The following is a 26277-nucleotide window of genomic DNA, read 5'->3' on the forward strand; positions in this document are numbered from 1 at the left end:
GATCTACTTTGCTATAAATGTCAGAGTCTAGATTGTGTCACTGCTTCTTGAACAGTTTTTAAATGTCTTAAAAACAGTGACAGCAAAACTGACTTCTGTGAAAATATGTAACAGCTCAAGAGTTTGATAAGTTAAAAATAAATTACCTTAAATACATACTTAAGTATAAATAAACACTATAAACAAATTAAATGTGAACAAAGTATATTTGTTTCACAGAACACACTGACCAAATATCAAAGTACAGGTTATCCAGAAGAGTTGCCTATAGTATGACCTGAGCAAAATGAAAAGCAAATCTGGTACACTTACTATCACTCCGTGCTAGATACAAATATTAAACATTAATTAGCACCTTCCCTTTAAAAAAATCAGCTATTTGTGTAATGACTTACAGAAGAATGTGATTAGAGAGACGACAACAGATGAAGATTAAATTCTGGCAACAGTAACAGTTTGATAATTGATGACAATGAGTGAAGATTTTCCTACTTGCAACTGTGACTAAACAGTTAAGCAGCAATTATACTCCGGCATTCGTAACAGAGAGATGAAAAGTTACTTCACACAAAAATCTGTACGTGAGGGCTTCCCTGGTGGCGCAGTGGTTGAGAATCCGCCTGCTAATGCAGGGGACACGGGTTCGAGCCCTGGTCCGGGAAGATCCCACATGCCGCGGAGCAACTAGGCCCGTGAGCCACAACTACTGAGCCTGCGTGTCTGGAGCCTGTGCTCCACAACAAGAGAGGCTGCGATAGTGAGAGGCCCGCGCACCGCGATGAAGAGTGGCCCCCGCTTGCCACAACTAGAGAAAGCCCTCGCACAGAAATGAAGACGCAACACAGCAAAAATAAATTAATTCATTAATAAACTCCTACCCACAAAAAAAAAAAAAAAAAAATCTGTACGTGAATGCACAGCTATATCGGTAATAGCCAAAAACTGGCAACAACCTAAATGTCCTTCAACAGTGAGTGGTTAAACAAACTGAAGTACATTATACCACAGAACACTACTCAGTAATAAAAGAGAAACACGCCATTGACACACAGTCCCTTGGTTCTCAAAGGGAATCATGCCGAGTGAAAAAGAACTCAATCCCAAGAGTTACCTACTGTGATTCCATTTATATAACATTCTTGAAATGACAAAACTATACAGATTGAGAACAGATTAGTGGTTGCTGGGGCTTAGGGAAGCATGGAAGGAAGGAGGTAACTGTGGCTACAAAAAGAATAGCACAAGAAACGGTGCTGAACTGTTCTATAATCCAGACCTGGGCGGGAGTCACGTTAATCTACTCATGTGATACAACTGCATGGAATATGCACACACATGCATGCGCGCGCGCACACACACACACACACACACACACACAGCGCGTGTAAAACTGGTAAAATCTGAACAGTTAGTGACGGTGTCGACATCAGTTTCCTGGCTATGACAGTATACTACAGTTATGCAAAGTTTTGTGTTTTTTTAGTAGCCACAGCCAAAGCCAAACAGCTGGGGTGCGAACCCAAGTGTGAAGGCTCCTATTCTCCTGCCTGCTAACAAGTACAGGTGCTGTGGTTCTGCTCTCATCGCCCGGAATAAGAGTCATTCTTGTTTTGTTTGTTTTTTTAAATTTATTTTTTGTTTTTGCAGTACGCAGGCCTCTCACTGTTGCGGTCTCTCCCGTTGCGGAGCACAAGCTCCAGACGCGCAGGCCTAGCGGCCATGGCTCACAGGCCCAGCCGCTCCACGGCATGTGGGATCTTCCCGGGCCAGGGCACGAACCCGCTTCCCCTGCATCGGCAGGCGGACTCTCAACCACTGCGCCACCAGGGAAGCCCAAGAGTCATTCTTGCTGGAGGTGCCCTTCCATCACTGCTCTGCACTCTCCCCACTGGACTCCCTAACCTCCACCGACGCGTGTTTAATCACTCCCGTTCGCTCATCTAACCTCCATGGCTTTTCTCTCATTTCACTGCCATGGAATCCATGCACATCAAAACATCCTCCGGATACATCACTCGCCTTCTAGAGAAGCCCCAGTTTCAGCCAATCATGTCAATGAACTCCACACAACACTTTCCCACTGTTCTTGTTCCTTTAATTTTTCTGTCAAGTTTTCTCTTTTTAAACACTTCTAGATTTGATGCCATTTCAGAAAGAAAATCTCTATTCAAATAATGTTTTACTATAATTCTCCTTAAAAATACAAGTCTTGGACTTCCCTGGTGGCGCAGTGATTGAGAGTCCGCCTGCTGATGCAGAGGACACGGGTTCGTGCCCCGGTCCGGGAAGATCCCACATGCCGCGGAGCGGCTGGGCCCGTGAGCCATGGCCACTGAGCCTGCGCGTCCGGAGCCTGTGCTCTGCAGCAGGAGACGCCACAACAGCGAGAGGCCCACATACCGCAAAACAAAACAAAACAAGTCTTGTGTTGCTATCATTAAATTGCCATGGGTCTGAAAAATTCCCAAACCTGTTTAGTTCTATAAAATACAGCACTTTAAGAAACACTTTCAATAAAAGAAGAAGTGTCACCCTTCGCCCTTCCTTCAACTCCAAAATCTCACTTGTCCTATCTCCTAGAGCACAATCACTATGGTTTGGCTATAAGCCAAAATGAAGGAACGTCAGAAATATTAGGCATTACTAAACATCCTACATAGGGCAGAAGAATCGGATTACTTGAAAAGAGTAATGCTGAAAGAATATGGTTCTTTGTGCCTAAACAGTATCATAAAACAGAAAAACAAAAAACAAAGTAACATTTTTTGATTACCATTTTTTGTAGGAATTGTTACAGATTTCAAGCATATTATTCTATTTAATCCTCAAGCAAATCTTTGAGAGGATAGTAAAAATGCCTGTGTTACAATTCAAAAAAGAGAGAAGTTTTAAACAATGAGCCCCAGGCTACAGAGTTACTGCATGGAAGACAAACAGACCCCTGGCCCTGATGCTCCTTTTACAGTATTTTCTTCGCAGTTCCGCCCATGCTCCACTATCTACAGAAGTGACAGCTGGTACAGGAGAGCCGATACTAAATTAGTTTAACCACTTCAAATAAGGGATAGAATGAAATGCCCAAATGCTGTTTATTTTATTAATTTTTCTCACCTTTCTGATCTCCTAAAAGTATATTCTTATATTATATTCAAATTCAGAAACAACTATTAACCATAACTATCTGCTCATTAAATCACCAATATCATTCAGCAACTACTGTGTTCAAGAACATGTAACAGACCAAAAAGCACGCTGGAAATGGTCAGATCACTCTATTTGCATCAGATTTTCAATTAACGTCACTGCCCTTAAGGAATTGGGGGAAAAAACATTTAGAAAACCTATGAGAAAACAGAATTCATCTGAAATGTCTGCAGCGTATCATGTATCGCAGTCAGTTCCCAGCTCCCGGTTTTCTGCCCTCCTACCCTCTCACCCTTAACACCCACCCTTACTCCACTGAAACCATAATATCTCACCCACCATCCCGCCTAATGAAAAACCTTTAAAAGTTCTGTGATCCCTGTTCCCCCCCTTAGGGTCAAAGCCCATTAAAACACACACACGTCCACATACCCTAATGTAAACTGTTTTAAACTATTCTTTTTAAAAACACCAGTTAAAAGTGAACTTCTCTGGTAGTTTCTGTCAAAGGAAAATCTACAAAGGTGACTTTAAGAACTACCATATGACCCAGCAATCCCACTCCTGGGCATATACCCAGAGAAAACCATAGTTCAAAAAAACACATGCACCCCAATGTTCATTGCAGCTCTATTTACAACAGCCAGGACATGGAAGCAACCTAAATGTCCATCCACAGAGGAATGGATACAGAAGATGTAGCACATATCTACAATGGAATATCAGCCATAAAAGGAACAAAATTGGGTCATTTGTACAGACATGGATGGACCTAAAGACTGTCATACAGAGTGAAGTCAGTCAGAAAGAGAAAAGCATATATCGTATATTAACGCATATATGCGGAATCTAGAAAAATGGTACAGATGAACTGGTTTACAAGGCAGAAACAGAGGCAAAGATGTAGAGAACAAACGTATGGACACCAGCGGGGGGAAAGCAGGGTGCAGGGGGTGTGGTGGGGGATGATGAATTGGGCAATTGGGATTGACATGTAGACACTAATATGTATAAAATAGATCACTAATAAGAACCTGCTGTATAAAAATAAATACAAATTCAAAAAAAATTAAATTTTATTTATTCAAATAAAAATTAAATTAAAATCAAAGCAAAACAGTCAAATTCATGGGAATAACAAACATCAAAATGAGGACAATTATATGAAACTAATCCTTCCCATGTTTAACTTAAAAAATGGTACCGCAGTGCTCTCTCCAGCTATAATTAAGTAACTGGTAAATAATAATCTGTATACATTAGAGTAGTATGTATACATACACCCCTACTCACTACCAATGGACTGTTAATGCCCAACCTAAGGCCACCCTCTACTTTGCACTCCAAGTGATCCCGCTTCTCTTATTCGCATGGACTACGCGACTCCACGTCCTCCAATGGCTCTTCACCTTATTCAGGGCACAAGCCGACATGCCCCCTCCATCCCCATCTCCTGCCACCTCCCACTCTCATCCGCTGGCAGTTCTCTTGTTTTCCCAACACATCAAACATGCTCTCACCGCAAGGCCTTGACACTTACCCTTCTAGAATGTACTTCCTTCATCCTATATTCATATGCCCACCTCCCCTACTTCCAACATTTCCATCGAGCAGCCCCAACTTCCCAAGATTATTTTATTTCCTCTTATTCAGCTCTATTTTTCTGCACGGCAGCGCTTTTCTCTAACTCATATACTATCAGTTTATTATCTCTCTCCCCCAAGAGAGCGTGAGCTTCATGAGGGCCGATTTAGCTACCTGCAATATGCACAGTGCCTGGCACACAGGAGGCGCTCATATAATTTCCGTGTACTCTACCGGTGTCTCAGGGGAATACCATGCTCCCCCAACCGTTTTCTACCTTACACATTCCACCTGTTATATCAATAAATTCACCTTGGTGGATTTGTACTACTATACATTCTTCACTCTACAGTTTTCTGTTATCTTCTCACCTTTCACTTGTAATCAACCTTTGACTTCTAGGTGCCTGCCTATTATATCAACTAAAAAGCCTACAGTGTATGAAAATTACGTTCTACTCTTTGAAGAGTGTCTTTATTCCCCAGGACAGCCCCACCGTGGGATTCCCTGAACTCCCTGAGTGCACCAGACTTTACTGATTCTGAAGCAAGCTCATTTACTTGCCTTCACTAATTATCAGCAACTGCAGTCCTTGACACAGTAAAGTGCAGTGACATGAGCCAAGAAAAATGAAAAACTGTGAACTTACCTAGGCTGGTTCACTTACATAAAACTTCTTACAATTTATATTTATAGGGACTTCCCTGGTGGTCCAGTGGCTAAGGCTCTGCACTCCCAATGCAGGGGGCCCGGGTTTGAACCCTGGTCAGGGAACTAGATCCCACATGCATGCTGCAACTAAGAGTCTGCATGCCACAACTAAAGACCCCGTGTGCAGCAATGAAGATCCCACGTGCCGCAGCTAAGATCCGACACAGCCAAATAAATAAATATTTATCAAGGTAGTTTGTTGTGCGTAACACTGGAGAACAAAGTAAGCGGCAGCAGGAAAAATAATTTCACAGAAGTAAAGTTTCATCTCTAAAAACCTGAGCTTGCTAAATCTCATATCCTTAATATAGGTAATGATAATGATAACATTAATACAGTTTTATAATACTGTTGTTACATTGCCTCAATAGGTGATTTTTACTGGCACTGAAAATGCATTAAATTATGCCTCAGAGCGGGGTCCCCAACCCCCAGGCCATGGACCGGTACCGGTCTGTGGGCTGCTGTTAGGAACCGGGCCGCACAGCAGGAGGTGGGCGGCTGGTGAGGGAGCACAGCCTCATCTGCCCTCCCCATCACCCCACTCCCCTGCCCCGTGGAAAAACTGTCTTCCGTGAAACCAGTCCCTGTGCCACAAAGGTTGAGGACCGCTACCCAACAGTTTATTAACTGATAACACAGGTACTCAAGTTAATTTCTGAACACCTCAGGGTATAGATAACCACCTGTTTTTATTAGAAATAGACTGTTTCAAGTTAAATAATCTTGACTTATGCAATTACCAGTCTCACATGTTTAGGACAATCTCCATCTTAAAACTGTTACACATTTAATGACAAAAATGCAAAGTTTTCATTCAAGGAATCTACTGCTGGCATGCAGGAAACACAGTCTTCTACAATCCGAAATAACCCACTCACATCCAGGCCGAAGCTGAGTGCTAGTGTCAAACAGCCCACAAGTACTGTAACAAATACCTGAAGTTTTCTGATGCAACGAAAGCACTAAGATAGGAGACGTTTGCCTAGAAAGCAGAGGTTTATAAAAATCTTTACACACTGTACATATGACTCAAACACACTGTTTGAATCACAGGTTATTCCAAAGTTCTCTAGTGTGAGCACTAGAGACAAAATGTCATTAAGAATTAGAAGGCGTGTGAGTGCTGACGACTCCAACGGGATCCTATTCAGCCCCAAAGTTTGTCACACTTGCTTCCAGGAGAAAATGAAAGATACTTCCGCAGACTTAAAGGGCTCATGTTCGCTTAGTATCAGAGTTTCAACTTATAGTTCTTTAAAGCTTTAAATATATTTAAATTAAAACATTTTTAAGTACTCAAAGATTTCACGTTAAGGCTTCTCCCAGACTTCTGCCACTAGCATGCCGTGGGATTCACCATCGGGCTTCATCATTCACACAGCACAGAGCAGTGGCTGTCCAACTTTTATGTGCACCAACCTGCAGGTTAAATTTGCTGACATTCAGGTCTCAGCACCCAGAGGTTCTGACTCAGGTGGAACTGAGTGGCATTTTAAACACCCCAAGTGATTCTGGGGCAAATGGTCCCTGGACCACACTCTGAAAAACAATGGTTCATGTTTCTGACCATGGAAGAAAAAAAAGAAAAAACAAAAACGCTTCTCTAAAATATGATAAACATAAATTTCTCTGAAACATGCTGAAGTATATTCTGAAGAACACAGAAAAACTGACAAGACTTAAAATTACTGGCAGTATATTTCATAGTATATGTTCACTTTTTGTTCAAAAAATCCTCTGTACACCTAAATAAATGCACTGGATTTAGTCTAAGATTAGATATTTAGTCCTCTGAGGGGAGAAGATTCCTGAGAAATCAAGCATTTGAACAGTCTGTTGCTGCCCTGGGTGAGAACCACAGATGTCACTGTCATCCTTTCGACTATCCCATTTCAATTCACTCAATGTTATTACTCCTTAGCAATTATTCTGAACGGCACATTTTTAGATATCATTTTCAAACTAGCTAAGTGGTTGAGTGAAGCTATCCGAGACACCCAGTAGGAAGGCAGACAGACCGTGAGGCAGGAAGGTACCTAACATGCTCGAGGAGAGTCAAGGAAGTCAGTGCTGTAAGCTCAGCAAGTCGAGAGGAGGATCTAGAGACAGAATGTCAGAGAGGTAACAATGCTGCAGTCACAAATCACACACGGGACCTGCGGGCCATTGTCAAGGACATTCGAGAGGGTCTGCTGCCCTGAGAATAAACTGGAGTCAGAAGGTAGGAAAGCAGAAAAACCGGTTCGGAGGCTCAAGATTATTGGTCTGAGCAACTGAGAGGCTATAGTTTCTGCTTATCAAAATGCGGACGACTGGGGAAAGCAGGTTTGAGGGGGGAAAATGAGCAGCTCAGTGTTGGACACTAATAAATAAAGTGCTTCCTGGGATAACAGATGTGCTAACTAACCTAGACTGGAGATTGGGAGGTTAGAGAAGCGACCTCTAAATTGAAGCCTGAAAAACAGGAAGGAATTAATGAGGCAGAGGGGAGTGGAGGAGAGACAGTATTCTAGAAAGAAACAGCACGTGTAAGTTACCCATGTGTGACAGAGCTCAATTAGCTTCAGAGAACTACAAGAGGGCTAGACACAGAGAGAGGCAGCAAGGTGTTCACTGAAACATTTGTGCTTTACCTGGAGGGCACTGGGAGACAAAAGATTTTTTCACAAAGAATGAGCAAATGTGCTTTTCTTAGAAGGCGATTCTGGCTGCAGTGTGGATAATAAACTGGGGAGAGGAGGGGACAGTGGACCACTGCTCTGATTTAGGCAAGAGGGGATCACGACCCCAGCTAGAAAAAAATGAGTAAGAAAGGGAGGATAGCAGCATTAAGAAAGTCAAGAGCGAAGCAAAGGAAAGGAAACCAAGATGCAGTTAACTGGACAAGCAGGATATTGCATCCACACCTCAATGCTCATTGCACTACACAGTTAACCTAACACAGCATTACAAAAACATGCATACCCGTGCTAGACTATTTTCATTTTGAAAAATTCATTTTCACCAAACACAAATCGCCAAATTTAGGTATTAACATGTACACTCTACCTACATACTTTAAACTTAAAAGACCAGTAATGACTCTTCCCTTAACCTTAAATGGCCCTCTGTATAATTTCATGACATCTTTGTTTTATAACTTTGTAAGTATCTCATCTGTTAAGTAAAAACCAGAAAAGGCTGTATGTTCAAAAGAACCTACACTAGAATACATAGAACAAAAAATACAAAGAATAAAGAATACACAAGAATTTCTGAAATATGAAATTAGGATTTCTTCCCTTTTTAAAAGTAAATCCACCAGAAAATGGTATTTGACCAACAGAGTAAGTTTAAAATATTTAATACTCGGCATCTTGAGTCAAAATGATTACTTCCCGACAAAGCAAAAAAAATGAATACTATATTTAGTGGGCAACTTAAGACTTAAATTGGAAGCTGTATTGACACGGTCACAAACTAAATCACTTTTTTACATAAACAAAAATGATTTTTGAAGTATATACCATACAGTGAAAACTTCAGGGCTTCTGTTTATAAGAGTCTTGAAAAGTCTCAGCCTTATTTCTCAACTTAAACTTAATGAAGGCAGAGGAAACTACCATGCTGTTCTATCCTTCTCTATATACAGTGATGAAAATACTACATGAACCCTGGAGAGAAATATTCCAAAGGTCCCCACACAAACAAAAGAAGCCATACATACTACACCTCTGGCAGGGACAGAGTTTTGGTTACCATGCAATGGTAGACAGACACCCAGCAAATATCTGAAAGCACCAAGCTAACAATGCTCTCTCTCTTAACAGCATGCCATCCTAAAAGATACGTATATCCAAACACAAAAAAGGAACTTCTTACAACTAGAATCCAGTCAATATTCAGAGAGCTCTGGCTTCTATGATTCAACATTTTCTTTTTTTTAGGTTTCAAATTTTACTTGGTAGTAGTTCTTTAACACGATGCTTTGACATGTGTATTAAAAACCCAAATGCCACCCAATAAGCGTCTTCTGAAATAACACTGCAGAACACAACACAGAAGGTCCCCATATGCTTCCTGGCCTTCCTCCACTGACAGCGGTCTTAGTGATACTGAAAGGTTACAGAGAGGGAATATCTAGTATGTCCAAGAAGAGACGGCTAACAAACCCAACTTAGGCACCACTCTGACCAACAAGCCTGATTTTCTCCACCTGACAGAGGAGAAAGCATGATGATACACTATTCCAACATCACAAAAATAAATTAGTGCTTTTAAGCCAGAAGACAGCTTTTTAAAAACCACACATATCCTTAAGAATAAACATTGAGAGAAAAATTGGAAAGGTGATAAATTATGTGATGATCTTTAAAAAGATAACATTAGAATACACACATACAGAAAAGTAGATAGGAACCTTTAAAGCATTCACCTTAAGGAGTCTCCAATGATGAAAACTCTTACACACACTTAAGTACTCCTCCATTGAGAGTCTAGAGTATATTCACTCAAATATCTGAGGCCAATTCTTTAATCACTGAAGATGTGTTTGACTATTAAAAATAACTAATAATTCAGTGAAAATACTGGTAACTGAGGTAGGAGAAAAGTTGGCTAATATTGTTTGGTTAATATTGTTTCAGATCAAAAACAAAATGGGACTTAAGAGAAATTAAGATCGATCTGTTACTATGGCTCTTGATTTTCAACAAGATGTGAATTCAACCCCAGAAGATTTCAACTGAGCCACTGCTGGACTGAAATAGTCTATGTTCTTTAAATGAGTTTACTTTTTTTTTTTTTTTTTTTGCGGTACGCGGGCCTCTCACTGCTGTGGCCTCTTCCGTTGCGGAGCACAGGCTCCGGACATGCAGGCTCAGCGGCCATGACTCACGGGCCCAGCTGCTCCGCGGCATGTGGGGTCTTCCCAGACCGGGGCACGAACCCGTGTCCCCTGCATCGGCAGGCGGACTGTCAACCACTGCGCCACCAGGGAAGCCCTAAGTAGCTCTTTTTTTTTTTTAAAATGAGTTTACTTTTAAAAGTCATAATTTTACTGTCAAAATTTTACTGTCAAGAGCCAAAGTATGCCACGTTATAGTTGTATTCTTTTTTTTGCTGATGAAAAATGATCTTCAGTTAACATTTTAGTCACTTTTAGGAATAAAATCACAACACAATGAATCACTAATTAAAAATAATTAGAGCAGTAATTCTCAAGGGTGAAAGAAATGGAGCACCACATGTGAGAATTTCTGGGAAATGCTTAATTTCAGTAAGCTTGAAAAACCTTATTGAATATTCAAATATAAGGAAATTTGGGGGAAAAAAGACCAACAACCAAAAAAAAAAGCCCTACAAAACAACAAAAACTCACCTTATTGTCCTGCCTAAATATATCATAGAAAGTACAACTGTAAGATCTCCTTAAATAGTGGGTGGTGCATGAATTTAAAAGGATTTGAGAAACAATTTACAAAAGGAACAGTAAAAAAATTAGTAAAGAGTCTGAAGTTTTAAATGTCATTATTCAAATTAAATATAGTATATTATAGTTTATCATATGGCAACTGATAGCAGTCTAACTATCAAGGTGACTTAAAAGAACTGGTAGGGCTTCCCTGGTGGCGCAGTGGTTGAGAGTCTGCCTGCCAATGCAGAGGATGCGGGTTCGTGCCCCGGTCCAGGAAGATCCCACATGCCGCGGAGCGGCTGGGCCCGTTGAGCCATGGCCACTGAGCCGGCGCATCCAGAGCCTGTGCTCTGTAATGGGAGAGGCCACAACAGTGAGAGGCCCACGTACCGCAAAAAAAAAAGAACTGGTAATAATGTGTTGGAATTAACATACCAATTACTATACACAATTTTTTTAAAAAGTTTATTTAGATAGTTTCCTGAAAATGTGAATAACTGCTTGCTTCCTTCACAAACAGTAAAAAAGCAACTTCAATCCAACCTAAGAATTCTAGAATAGTAAATGCACATGAAAACAAACTCTCTGAGGTTTACTACCACTCACCCGTTTCTCACATGTACTAGATATGTAAAATGGCATTAAGTTTAACAGCACTGAGCACCTACATTTATATGCCAGGCCCTGATACAATTAAAATTAAAACACAGCCTCTGCCTTCTAGGAGCTTGGAGTGAGCAAACCACGTATGTGAGCAATTACAATTCACCGGACAGGAACTGTAAGAGAAACAGGTTCAAGGAAGGCTTCAGACAATAAAAGAACTGGGATCCTGAAGGATTAAGAGGTTTGCCAAGAAAAACAAGGTGGGGTAGGGGTAGTGAGAAGACAGTTTTGGTTGTGAAAAACACATACAAGGGGGACAAAAGTATCTAATGTTCTAGGACCGGGCAAGTAGTTTCTACATGACTGTGTAGAGAGAAAAGAGGGGGGAGCTGAGAAAAGTTTGGACTCTTGGCCACGGTGACTCAGAAGATTTTCAATTCTTCAAATTTTCTAGCTTTGGTGTTTTTTTTGGTTTGTTTCTGCGGTACGCGGGCCTCTCACTGTTGTGGCCTCTCCTGTTGCGGAGCACAGGCTCCGGACGCGCAGGCTCAGCGGCCATGGCTCACGGGCCCAGCCGCTCCGTGGCATGTGGGATCCTCCCGGACTGGGGCACGAACCCACGTCCCCCGCATCGGCAGGCGGTCTCTCAACCACTGCACCACCAGGGAAGCCTTTTAGCTATGTTCTGAGATGCCAACTTTCCACCGTGAACATAACAGCAGTTTCTTTTCACCTCAGTGTCCCCTACATATACCAGGCAGGAAGACCACCCAGGTAGGCACATGAGGAAGCAGGGAGGAAAACTCCCACATCTGCACAGTCATGTTGCTCGTATGTGATGTGCTTAGATTTAGAGCCTCCACAAGGTCTAGGATTCCTCCTAAACACAGGAGGAAAGGAAAGGAAAAGGAATCAAGGATAACTGCCCAAGTATTAACCAAGACAGAGAATACTCAAGTTAGGAACGTCACATGAAACATGCCTAATGAGCAAAAAGGTATGCAAACCTAGAAATCCAAGGAGAGGGTGCACAGCAAGGACAGAACGACGCAGAAAACACTAACATGTCAGTACAGATAAATGAGACTCAGAGCTCAGGAAGCGTTTGTAACAGCAGCATGGAAAGGAAAGACAGCATAATGAAAAAATCAAAAAACTACCAATAAGGAAGGAGAAATCACTTCAAAGGACTCAAGTAAAAGAATGACTGGAAGGTTTTCAGTGGACTTGGCAACCAAGAGATTATTAGCAACCGCGAAAAGAGAAATCTCAATATTACAGAAAGAAGACGCCATAACAGCAATGGGCTAAATTTAAGTTTTTAGTTTTTTGGGTTTTTTTTTGCGGTACGCGGGCCTCTCACTGCTGTGGCCTCTCCCGTTGTGGAGCACAGGCTCCGGACGCGCAGGCTCAGCAGCCATGGCTCACGGGTCCAGCTGCTCCGCGGCATGTGGGATCTTCCCGGACCGGGGCACGAACCCACATCCCCTGCCTCGGAAGGCGGACTCTCAACCACTGAGCCACCAGGGAAGCCCTAAATTTAAATTTTAAAACACTAAAACTTCTTAGTTGCATTAGCCACATTTCAAGTATTCAATAGGCACATGTGGCTAGTGGCTACCATACTGGAGAGCTCAGATACTGAACCTTTTCAACTACACAAACGTTCTTTTGGACAGTGGCTAACTAACCTACTCTCTTTCCCAAATATGAACGGACAACTTCAAACAGCAAACGTATGAGGAAACCAGTAACATGGAAGAGATAAACCAAATCCAGACAGAAAACTTTCTGAGGACACATATTTGACACAGGAAAAACTAGAATATAAAATCTCAAGTGTATTTCTACTGAATCAGTCATCAAATTACAATAAGTTATTTAAAAATTAAATCATCCAAAATAAAACTTTCAACAGGTGGACAAAATGAACACAGCTTTCACTATAATTCTGGCACCAGGAGAACCTGCCATGGGATTCCTCTCCCCAGAGTACAATGTACACACATTCAAAAAGTATCCAAACACCTTTTTACTAAGCAAGAGATAAGAACAGAACCAAAACACATCTAACACAAACCCCAAAAGGAGAAGAGTCAGAAACAATTTTTAAAAAAGAGGGGGAGGGCTTCCCTGGTGGCGCAGTGGTTGAGAGTCCGCCTGCCGATGCAGGGGACACGGGTTCGTGCCCCGGTCCGGGAAGATCCCACATGCCGCGGAGCGGCTGGACCCGTGAGCCATGGCCGCTAAGCCTGCGCATCCAGAGCCGCAATGGGAGAGGCCACAACAGTGAGAGGCCCGCGTACCGCCAAAAAAAAAAGGGGGGGGGGAAGGTGGCAGGAGGAGGAGAGAGCGAATGACCCTTTCTAAGGGTTATCCTCCGGCTAAAACAGCCCTAAGCAGAAGTACAAAAAAAAAAAAAGGACCACACTTAAGGAGAGACTGGTGAAGGAGAAATCCTAAAGACTCTCAAGCTGGGGGTGGGAGAGTAGAGGAAAGTGAGACATACGCATCGTAGTGGGTTAAGCTACCTATAAAAAAGAATTAGGTTTGACGTGGACTTCTCATTTGCAACTACGAATAGTAATCAATTTAGAAGTAGCTTCAAAAAAATTAAATAAAATTTTAAAAGATTCAAGGAAAAATGATTTTAATCTAGCCAAAAGATCATTCTCCATGTACAGAAACAAAATGAAGACATGTTTGGGCATAGCAAAGCCTCAGATTGCCACCCATTAAAAAATAATAATGAATCTTTATGTAAACATAAAAGTAGAACACATAAAGGAAAAAATGCTTTTAAAAAATAAGAAGTGAAATCAACTATCATACTGGAAAACTTTCTCACCTGTCAGAAAACAGATCAAGTAAACATTAAGAATAAAAGGATTTCTATTACACAGTAATGTACGACAGGATTAAAGAACTTGATCTAAACAGTTCTTTGTATCGAAGAGAAAAATACATTATTTTCAAACACCTCAAAAATATCTGCTGTAATTAAAGTATTCTGAGATAACGAGAAAAAAATCTTAATTCCAAAAGGCCAATAAAATGAGAATAACTAAAAGCCAAATAATAATTTTTAAAATACCTATTTACAACATTCATTTAGAAATTTGAAGGCACACTTCTAAATACTCCTGGACTTACAAAAAAAAAAAGGAAAAATCGAAAACTGAAATCACCTTTAGGCCTGAATCAAAATGAAATCACTCTATAACTCTACATTAAAATCTATGTAATATGAACAAAGCAGCAAAGTTCAGAAAATTTACATGTCAACCCGTTCTACATTATCAAAGTAGGAACCAGAAGTTTCTCTATTAGTGAAATTTTGATACGGTTCCCAAACAAGATTGTAAGAGCAACAAAGAGGTCACCCAATGACAAATACATGTCCAAACCCATCTATCTAGACTTGACACCAGAAATCAGTTTTTCCCTCAAAATACGCATATCAACTGCAATCCTCTTAAATTCTACTTCTACGATCTGAATCCAAACCCTCACCACCTCAAATCTACAGCACAACAAGCAGCGCTAACGATACACGGCTTTATATAATCAAAGGCTGGCTAACGTGCCCCGCATCAGCACACAGAAGGACAACCTGAAAGCCTAACTGTACAGTGTGCCCATGTGCAAGGACCCAAGGGGAAGTCCTGAAGAGCGTGTCATCCCCTGGGCTAATCACGACATGGTGCTGACAAAAGTCCGGTTCAACGGCGAGCAGGAAGCCCACCGGTAGTTCTGCTCTAAGGAGACCTTACTTAGTGAACGTGAAAATCAACCGATACATACACTAAACAGTAATTCCCTATCTCTGCACTAAAAATAAGTTTGACATTTAAATACTAAAATGAGTGCTACATTTTAAAACCTGTTCTTCCCAAGAATCAAGAACACCCCTAAATTATGAGAGTCAGCATCAGGGACTCACCCAACTCCTTGTCAAGGTAATAATAAATAAATCTAGCCCAAATCAAACTGACAAGGAAATATGGAGGGCCCAAGTGCCTTGGGTCGACTTTTGCAAAATAATCAACACTGACATATAAGTTACATTACAAAGGAACTACCATAATTACACGAAAATACAAAACTGAGGTTGGTCTACAGCTTTAGACAGTACAGCCTTGTGACTTAACCCTTAAGAATATTCTTTATAACTTAAATGTCCCATGATAAACGAGACTCATCTCTATGCATAGAGTATTAAATACGAATACTTTAAAACCCTGATAAGGAGCCAACAGGCAGCAGGAACACATCGTCACAGAAAAGGCTGTGGGACAGTAGACACCACCACTTCTAACAGCCTATCTTACTGTGTTCCAACTCCCATGTTTTCCCCAGAGCTTCAATTTTCATAAACCACCAGCACATACTTTTATGAAGTTGGAAGAGTCTGGAAACTTATTCTTCACAAATGCATTATTAAATGCAGAAATATTTACCATGATCTTCTCATCTGAGCCAAAATATTCCAAAATAACATCTTTTTCTCGTATTGCTTTTTAGCTACCACAAAGGACTAGTTTTATGGGTACAGTACAGGTCAAAACCCTTCAGAAGATGCCAACACGATGCCATGCTCTTCGGGCGCACCGTCATACAATTCAGAAGTAATCAGAGATTAAACCAAAAGACTAGCACTATCTAAATACATCAAACACGCTCATCCTAAGTTTCCTTCAAAATGCAATTACAGTTGACCCTTGACCAACACAGGTTTGAATTGCATTGGTCCACTTACAGGCAGATTTCTTCCCCAATATACACATTTCACAGCACTACACGAGCTGAAGTTAGTTGAATCTGAAGCACAGAACGGCGGGTAAGGACGCTCGACTGTAAAGTCATACACAGAAGGGCTACGGGGGAGGGGGCTGGCTGGCACCCTAACCCCACATCGTTCGACGGCCCGCTCTACTCCTCAGGACCAACTGCAGGAAGACGGTCTGCTAGCACCTGAGGTCAGCCTGAGCACGCCAACTCGCGTCAAGGCTCTGTGTTCCAGAGAAACAAAAACCAGATGAAGCTTAGCACCGGGCTGTCTCAGGAAAGCCTGACTGCACGGGGGTGTGTGTGCCAGAAACACTCGATCTAAGTAAGAGCGGCAGCTTCAGATACAACCCAAACATATCCTGCAGGCCTGGCCAGCTGCTAATACTGGTTAAAAACTCCTCTGCTTCCCAGCATTAGTTCTACTCCGGAGCAATGGCCATTACATTAAATGCCACAGGATGCTAACTGAGCTATTTAATGCGTAACTGTATACAAATTATACTATTATCTGTGCATCAGAAAAGAAGGTGACAGAGAACAAAGTTCTCTGAAACTCAAGAAAGCACACAGTATGATCTGGCAAACAACCACTCTGACTTCTAGACTCCTAACGAGAAAATTCACCTTCCTTCATGTCCATCTCAGCGTTCCTCCTCTTGTGCGCACTCTGCCTAGGTCTACAGTCTGCATGTATCTAAATTAAACCAGTGTTTATTTAAAAATTCAGTTTTCTAGTCTCCCCTCCGCACCCGCCCCCCAATGCTCTGATTGATGATAATTCAGATGGAGTCAGGAACTTGTAGCTCTAAAAGCTTCCTAGGTGATTTGAATAGACAGCCAAATTTGGGGTAATTACCCTAAATTTGTGTTTTGGTTTACCCTTCCAACAATCCTAAACATCTCTCAACTGCAGAGCTCTGGATGAGCAGGTAACAAGCTAGCATGGCCCTGTAGCCCCTTCACGTACGTAACTCTCACCGATCAGACCCCTCACCTGGCAAGGGAAAATAATACCCAGGATGGTCCTTCCTAAGGAAGAAGGAAGAAAGAAGCGGTAGCTTGAGACTGGGGCTGCTGGTCTGACACCAACTCCTCCTCAGTCACAGGAATAAGAACAAACATCATAATGTACTATGTCACAGTCTGAGCACTTGGCTAGATGCTTCACAAGTGTTCCAAGGTTTGTCATTTTCATTCAACCCCACCGCAATCCTAGGGAGTGGACACAAAAACACAGAGCGAGTGACATGCCTGAAGTTGCCCAGCTACACGTTATCAGCGACTGTACTAAAACACAAATCTAACTGAAAGATGGCTCCACCCATTGGTTAAGGGTAAGAGAGAAGTGCTCACATTCTCTGAGCACTAACTAAAAGTATGTGTGGTCAGTCCTCTCACACTGATACTGCTGACACCAAATGTCTACTGAATCACTGTGAAAATACACTGAAGACGAGCCAAATAACCCCATAATACAAAACCATTTTTAATAAAATCTGCAAAGGCTATGTATAGGATCCTTCTCATATGTTATGGCACAAGAATGAGTCCTATGAAAACTACCGACAGGATCTGAGGCGATTTCATTTTCCCCCTTCTCTGCATTTTCTAGTTTTTCTATAATAAATTCATACTAACAAACAGAAATTGTAGTACAAGTAGCACTATACAGTTCAAGGGCCCATTAACTCCAACCCTGCCTGCCATAAAGATGCTGTTTCAGAAATCAAGCAGATAAAAAATTTCTTTAGAAAAATAGGAAAACGTGTTAAGCTAAATAGCTCAACAGGGTGATCATATTCTCCAGAACTGTGCTGTCCAATTCAGTAGCCACTAACCACATGTGGCAAGTAGGCACAGGAAATGTGGCCAGTCCCAACTGAAATATGCTGTAAGCGTAAAATACCAGATTTCAAAGACTTTGCACAAAAAAAGGATTACAAAAAAAATCTTAACAGTTTTTAAAACATTCAGTGCATGCCGAAGTGAGAATATTTTGGATACGCCAGGTTATATAAAATACACCAAAGCTCACTTCTACTTCAACGGCGCCACGAGAAAACTCGCCTTTGTGGCTCACTTTGCTTCTGCTGGGCAGTGCTGCTCTAAGACCTTGTCACTCACGTGCAGCCAACAACATGGCAACATCTGGGATCTTGTTAAAAAGGCAGACCCTTGGGCCCTACCCCAGAACTGCTGAGCTAGAAAATGCATTTTAGCAAGATCCCCAGATGTTCAGCATACACACGCATGTCTGAGAAACACTATTCCAGAAAACCAGCTTCATTTCCCTTTCAATCCTGACAATCCCAATAGTCTTTCATCTACCCATTTACTAAAATCTGCCAAGGTGTTAGGCACTGTTCTAGGCAACAGGGATACAAGGGGATAAAATCATCAACAAATTTACTCCCTGTTCTGGTGGAGTATATTCCAGAGGACAAGCAAAACTGTCAGTCCCGCTATAACACTTTGCGAAAAATGCAAATTTGTTTGAGCACTACTGATTTACCAGGAAACTACCTGAGCATGACACAGATTTCCCCACTTACCTACAAGCAATTTCACCCGGGAGAAACACGAGCTGCACCCAGCTGGACCAAGCTACACGGGGATTCATGGCACAGAGACATACGCCTCTAATACCTGCCAGCTACCCCAGCTCAGCGTCCGAGTTACGGGTCACATCCATCCACAGTCGGTGACAATTTTCAAAGGGTTATTTCAGATAACCCTCCTTCCATCACTTGACAGTAACTCACAAACTGCAGCCCTTCCACAAGCTACTAACTTCAGGCCTTCGTCAAGGTAAAATGCTGCATCTACTGTGTCGTTAGTGTACTCCTTGACCGTTTAACAAAGTTGTGCAAGCTCTTCGCAAGGCCGCCCCCTTCCTAACATGCCGCCAACAGTGTTCTTGGAGTCCTGTGCCCCACCCACGTCCCCCCCATAAACCCTGGGGTGCACTGTGCATGGCAACTTCCAGGAACACGTGCTGTAACACAATGACAAGAAAGCGGTAACATCATGTCACCTAAGTACAAAGAAGGAACAAAGCAGTGGGAAGGACAGGCGATGACAGGACGGCTGAGTGCCTGCAACGGCAGGTAAGGCCTCTGGGAGAGGGTGGTACTTCAGCGGACACCCTACTGGAGAGATGGCACCAGGGGGACATACAGAAAGATGAACAAACCTGCTGCGGGGCCAGTGCGGACAGAGCGGCACCAACAAGGGGAATAGGCCACAGAAATACCCAGACAGCAGGTTACACAGGGCTCATTACAGGCCTCGGTAAGTAACACAGTTAAGGGAGGGTCTCGAGCATGACAGCGATGTAAGCCGTCATTTTAACTGGACTACTCTGGCTACGTGCTGTGTGAAGCATGAAAGATGTGGGACACCATTCAAGAGGCTCCTGCAGAGTCCAGGCAAGAGGAGGAGGGGACAACAGTTTTACCTTAAGTACACACGGTCCCAGACTTACCACGGTTCGACTTAGGATTTGTTGACCTTACAATGATGTGGAAGCCAACAGGCAGGCGGTGGGAACCATACTTGTAATTTTGAATTCTGCTCTTCTCCCAGGCGAGCGATATGCAGTAGGATACGCCCTCAGGATCGGAGCTCCCAGTCAACCACGTGACCAGAAGGCGAACCACCCCTACACTTACAGCCATTCTACTTTTCACCCTCAGTACAGCAGTCAGTAAGTTACACGCGACGTTCAACACTTTACTGTAAAGCAGGCTTTGTGTTAGATGATTTTACCCAAAATGCTTTTGCTCGTGTAAGTGTTCTGAGCACATTTAAGGTAGGTTACATGTATTAAATGCATTTCCAACTTACGATATTTTCAACCTTTGATGGGTTTATCGAGAAGTAACCCCACTGTAAGTCCAGGAAGATGTGTACTAAGTGGTTACAGCTGGAATACAACTTTAAGGTAGAGATAAGGTTTTATGTGTAGCAAAAAGACTTGCTTTCTACTTTCAACAATAGTAGGCTAAATAATTAGATTATATGTTCATCAGTAAAACAGGAATAATCCTGATCAGCCTAATTCAATGGGTTATGGGACCAGGTGAAAAACAATGTAAAAGGGCTTTCGAGATTATGAAGCATCATATAAATCATAAAAAGGAGAGTCTTCATAGGATATATTTTCAAGCCCTAAATAACTGGTTTTGAAATGACTGACGAACAGTATCTCCAGTTCTTAGCACAGGGTCGCAGAAGCAGAGTCCAGGTACAGATGTGGTCCCAGGTACAGAATCTCTACCAAGATACCCCAGCTCACTGCTAGCTCCACTCTTTCCAGCATCAACAAAATGGTTCCCTACATAAATCAAAACCATTCTGCACAACAAAATAAGACAAACAGAGCCTCACCAGGAAGACAACCTAGAATATATAAATTTTCTGTGAATTATGGACCAGAAATCCTAAGTATGTTACACCAAGAACTTTAAATACATCTTGCACAACTAAAACAGTTCAACTGAGACTGCCTTAAAAGATCAAAGTTCAACTGAGACTGCCTTAAACCATTCCAAAATATTTTTGATTGTGAAATTGAAATCCATTGTATCATAAATACATAATAACCACTTTTTTAAGAATAACAAATAGGTTAAAATGTGATGACTACAAGACAAATGACATGGTATGTGTTCAAACACACGCACAAATCTTTAGAGCAAGTATTTCCTAAAATTAAGGAATACTGAAGAGTTGAAAAATTAAAACTGTTTATCCACCAACGTTATTCTGTTCCTCTTGAAATGGAATACCTATTTCCTATGGAAACCCAATGCAAACCTATCTGCCTAGTTTATTACCTTACTATATATACACTGGACCAATAAAAATAGGTAATACTTATCTATTTTCACTAGACAAGAAAACACTTAATTCAAGTATCAGTGAATTTTAGATTCTGTATGAAATTTCCAAGTTGCTTTGAAAACAAGCCTCTGTATACGAGGGCTTAACTTGAGAAAAATGGCTTCTTCCTAGTAAAATTGGCAAGCTTTCCCATTAAAACTTATTTTTAAAAGTACACTAACATGATCATCTGGTCTAGAACTACACACACACACCACACAACCACAACCCCACACACACACACACACACACACACACACACACACACACGCACACCTACTATAATTCATTAAGATGTATCCGGAGCATTAAGATACAAATCAAGTCATCTTTATACTAATTTGTAATATAGTAAACACCCACCAAATAAAGTTCAAATATGCCTGAATGTTTCATCTCCAACAGTGTACACAAGTTACCAGAGTAGAGAGGACTAATTTCTAGACTAATCTGTCACTATGGGTTCCTTTCATAAAAGTAAATATTCCCTCATCTATAAACTGTAATACAGGGATACTATCTGTACTATCTACCTTCCAAGGTCAATGAGGATCAAATGAGACTGTTCATTTTTATAGTACTTTCTAACATTACAAATGCACAGCATATTTCGTTTTATTCCAAATGTAAAGTTATATGAATAACCGTAAGACCATACTGTGCAATTATCAGTCTATTATTTAATGTGAAAATACTAAAACATTACTAAATCATACTTTAAAAACTGTAAAAACACCAATTATCCCCAAATACTCCCTACTGAACAATTCCTTCAAATGTTACAGTAACTGTCATTTGACAACTGTATTAAATACATTTCCAAATTTCTCCAGATATAGCTAAATGACAAAAAAAAATAAAAGCTTTCATTATGCAGCTACAAACTTTAACATCTTTAGAAATGTAACCACTAAGGGCAATTTTTCCTTTGTACTCAAAGGTATATGAATGCTAACTCAAAAGCTATGCAAAATCACTGTTAAGTCCCACCAATCAGGGAGCTGATACAGAATATTTTTCAATTAACCAATGGAGCTATCTCCCCCCAAAAGATGTTTCTAACAAGTATGTTTCTGACAGTTAATTCTTAGAAGGATGATGAGAAAAATGGGACAACCCCCAAGAGGCTGAAGTTCTGTGGGACAGCTTTACAGAACCCTTGTAAAGACATCCCTCGTTCCTCAACTCATTTGTACAATCAACATTCTTAAAGTTACTTGGTAAAATTATCCTCAGGACTAGTTTCGTTAAAGAAAAACATACTTTAACGAAATGGAAAGAGTTTTAAAATTCCACAGAAGTACAAGTTCAACCAGTATTGTACTGTCATACTTCTGAAGTGGGGGGATGTAAGCTGCACCTTTAAAAACATGTCTAAGCTACAAAACCAAATCCAGTGTACCTTAAGATTCTTGTTTTTGGTTATTTTTAAACAAAAGATATTTTGCAGATAGATCAGGAAATATATAAAAATAACTTATTCCACCAAGTTAAACAACCTTCTAGGTAAGCTGTAATGTCACATAATTTCCCTTAATTACGACAGATAATCTACATTCCCTTTCATAAATCCTACAGGATAAAAACCTCCAATTCTTTTAACTGCACATACAAAGCTGGAATAAATCCTTTTTAGCTGCAGATTTCTGCGAGTGACGATCCTCCTCAATCCCTGCTTTCTGACTTACGATATACCTTAAAGTCATTTTATATATTACTCTGAATTGGCACTTTTCAAGGAAATCCAAGGTGCCATGGAAGAAATCTAGTGAATTACTGAAAAAAAATATGCTGTGATGTAGACAGATGCCAGTAAAGCCCCATTTGGCGGGGGGGGGGGGGGGGGGGGGGGGTGTACACACATCCTTAAATTAGGTACTTATTAAAATTATGAGATTTTTTTTAAATCCTAAATAAATATCAATTTGAAATTAGTTCAATAAATACAGTAACCTGTTCTTACATTAAATTGTTACTTACAAATGCTGAGTGCACAGATAATCCAACTCACTTGCACTTCACTTTGGATAATGGTTTTGACTGTTATGTGAACATTTATCTAAAATATGTATATATATATTTTCTCTGTTTTTTTTTGCGATACGGGGGCCTCTCACTGTTGTGGCCTCTCCCACTGCGGAGCACAGGCTCCGGACGCGCAGGCTCAGTGGCCATGGCTCACGGCCCAGCCGCTCCGCGGCACGTGAGATCCTCCTGGACCGGGGCACGAACCCGCGTCCCCTGCATCGGCAGGCGGACTCTTAACCACTGCGCCACCAGGGAAGCCCTGAATTCATATTTATTTAAAGATAAAAATCTCAGGGAATAAAAATGCCTGTAATAAAATTACATATTCCCTTTAAATCTGTTTCAAACTCTCATTAGCAAGGAAAAAACAAAAAAACACCTGGAGTCAAAGTATAATGACTAAATATATCAGTATTAACTGAGGGAAGAATCACCACTTCACATCTTTAAAACACAGAATTAACATCAAAGATGCACTCTGAGCTCAAGAATGTAGATTTGATTTTATGGTATTCATTATTATTCCTACCTAGTGTAAAGTAATATGGTAGCCAGGTATATGAGAGACGATACAGTCAGGGATGAAGTTAGTATTAGTTAAAAGGCTCCAGAAAAAGAAAAGCAAACAGCTAAAAAAGCAAATCAGAAAGTGGGGTTTTAACTGAGCAAGGGACTAGATCAGAAAAATAAGTTTCTTTACAAATGGAGCTAAAGAACCATCAGCAAGCAGATGCAAATAAAAAGGAAACTAAAAGCAAACAAGAAATATCTGGACTACACATAGAAACGAAAACTAAAATCAAAATGAAGAAAAAAGTACAGAAAAAGCAAGCAGCTCGACCACCACCAGAGTGGTGGTGACTCTCCAGAGTCAGCGCCTTTAAGAATAGCTTCAAGGCCAGGATCACATCTTAGCATTACTTCCAGGAATACCACACAACTGCTGACACATAGCAGATGCCCAATGTTTGCTGAATGAATGAGCAACAAAATGTTCTTGGGATTATTTCACCTGTAAAAGAATTTACCAGGCGTGATTCACTGTAAATGTATGAAAGCATTTACAGAAGTTTCCTAGAGTACTTAAAATGACCTCCTTCCTGGATTTGGGGGTACATGATAGATTAACCAGATCAGAATCACTAAAAGAGAACCTGGGATACTTATCCATAAGGAGATGAGGTGCCACATCCTATTTAGTCACAGTCACCAAAATTTTAAAGATAAAGCAAAATACAGTGCAAACAATACTGCTTTCTAAGAGCTAACATTGAAATGAAATCCACTACAGAAGAGTGGTTGGTAATAGAATCATCTTGACTACACATACACTATGAAAACTTACCTACAAAATTAAAAACGTGAATAGTTTAAGTAATTCTGTCCAAGAACTTGTAACGCTAAATAACCAAACCCATCTGCTGTTACTTACAAACAAATATACAGATTATCTGTGTAAGTAGCACAAAACTATACTATATTTAATGGAGAACTATATTCCCCTCCCATTCAATAACCATCCAAATGTTCCATCTCAATGCAATCTTCTGATCATTATTAATTTCCTCAACCCAGTAATTATATACAGAGGAGACCGATGTTTCTCAATATCTCATCATACTGAGTATAGCTGACTTCTACCCTAGGAGGCAAAAAAGAGAACCAGAAGATGCAGGATTTTTTTTTTTTTTTTGAAGTAAAAGCAAAATATTGAGAAGCTAGTTGAAAATCAGACAGAAAGCCATGTGAGACTACCGAGTTTCCTTAGAAGTTTATAAAGGCACAATCAATAGGGTATATTTATTTCCAACACGTTATCTATTAAGCAATTTAAGATCTTATAACAGGGAAAAATAGAGATTAATTGCCTCAGGGAAATTGGTTTATCCCTCAATGCATTCTTTAGACATGAAATCTGATTATTTTGGTAAATTTTGGCCACATTAAGTCTGAAAACAGTTAAGAGTTTAACTTTTTTTCTTGGCCTTCCACCTACCACAAAGAACTTGAGGCAAAGGAACAGCTGAAGTTACCCTTATACCACTGAGGCTTTTAACAAGGTGAATATGTGAAGAAATATACAAGTTACATTAATAAGATCCTAGGGAACAGGAAAAATCTCATTTAAATGTTCACAGCAAAAAGTTAAGAAAAATTTTCTGAATCACAAATGATTTTTTTAACCTGTGAACTGTCTCAAAATACCTACTAAATTTTTAAATTCGCACTTCACCATTAGGAGACACGGCTGAACTCCTTAAAAAAAAAAATTCAAGCAGAAACAAGGATCTCAAAATAAACCAAGCCAAATAAACTGAAATCTTTACTTGAAGAGGTGAAAGTTCCTTTCTTGGAAAAACGTCCTGCATTTTTCCCTCACCATTAATAAAGTACTGGTAGGCTACATTCATAAATGCATTCTCTATCAGCTACTGGAGTCCAGTTTTGCATCCTCAGGTCAGCATCTGTTATCTCTACATCACTTGTTTGGGAATCACATAAATAAAAATAAAATATTCTGATGACATAACCATACAGTAACGTCTGCAAGCTGGAAACATGACTGACACCTTTTGTTTTATACAGAATTATCATGAAAAACCAACATGTGAAAGTTTCAACCAAAAAGCTACTCACCACCATCCCTCTCTCTAACTCTGTGAATATGCACATTTTTGGCCTTACTGTGACCTGTGCTGTCACTATATTTGTTTTCAGGACTATCAGATCTCCGCAACATTTTATTTGGTGGTGAAGGATCTGCGGCGTCTCGCATTTTTTCATGTCTGTGATCACCGCTACTGGGGTGACTCTTCGATGAATACTTAAGTGCCTGTAAAACACCACCCCCCCAAAAATAAGAGAATTAAAACATTGAACTCAACTTTCTGGGTTAGTTCTACTGTAAAACTTGGCATATTAACTTCATTCAGTTTTATGAATTTGTATCAAGAAAATTAAAATTTCCTTTTCCAAGTCTGTCTTTAAGTTATTCAAACAAGACCTAAATGACTAAGAGTTACTGTAAGGCTCCTCATACAAATCAAAATACCACATTCAAAAAAAAAAAGATCCACTCCACTAATTATCTTGTAAATACAAGAAATCAGACACTTTGGTAAATTAACTCC

General features: G+C 40.6%; 1 protein-coding gene across 5 annotated transcripts in view; it reads right to left on the reverse strand.

Annotated features, from left to right (window-relative positions):
* WAC (WW domain containing adaptor with coiled-coil) overlaps nucleotides 1-26277 on the reverse strand; it is an 86167-nt gene that overhangs the window by 57603 nt on the left and 2287 nt on the right. For all 5 annotated transcript variants that reach the window (XM_060006375.1, XM_060006373.1, XM_060006372.1 and 2 more), the window contains exon 3: nucleotides 25784-25979. In XM_060006375.1, the coding sequence (XP_059862358.1) occupies nucleotides 25784-25922 (139 nt within the window). In that variant the 5' untranslated portion in view covers nucleotides 25923-25979. The remainder of the gene's footprint in view (nucleotides 1-25783; nucleotides 25980-26277) is intronic.

This window comes from Delphinus delphis, chromosome 2, assembly GCF_949987515.2.
Source record: "Delphinus delphis chromosome 2, mDelDel1.2, whole genome shotgun sequence".
Classification (NCBI taxonomy): domain Eukaryota; kingdom Metazoa; phylum Chordata; class Mammalia; order Artiodactyla; family Delphinidae; genus Delphinus; species Delphinus delphis.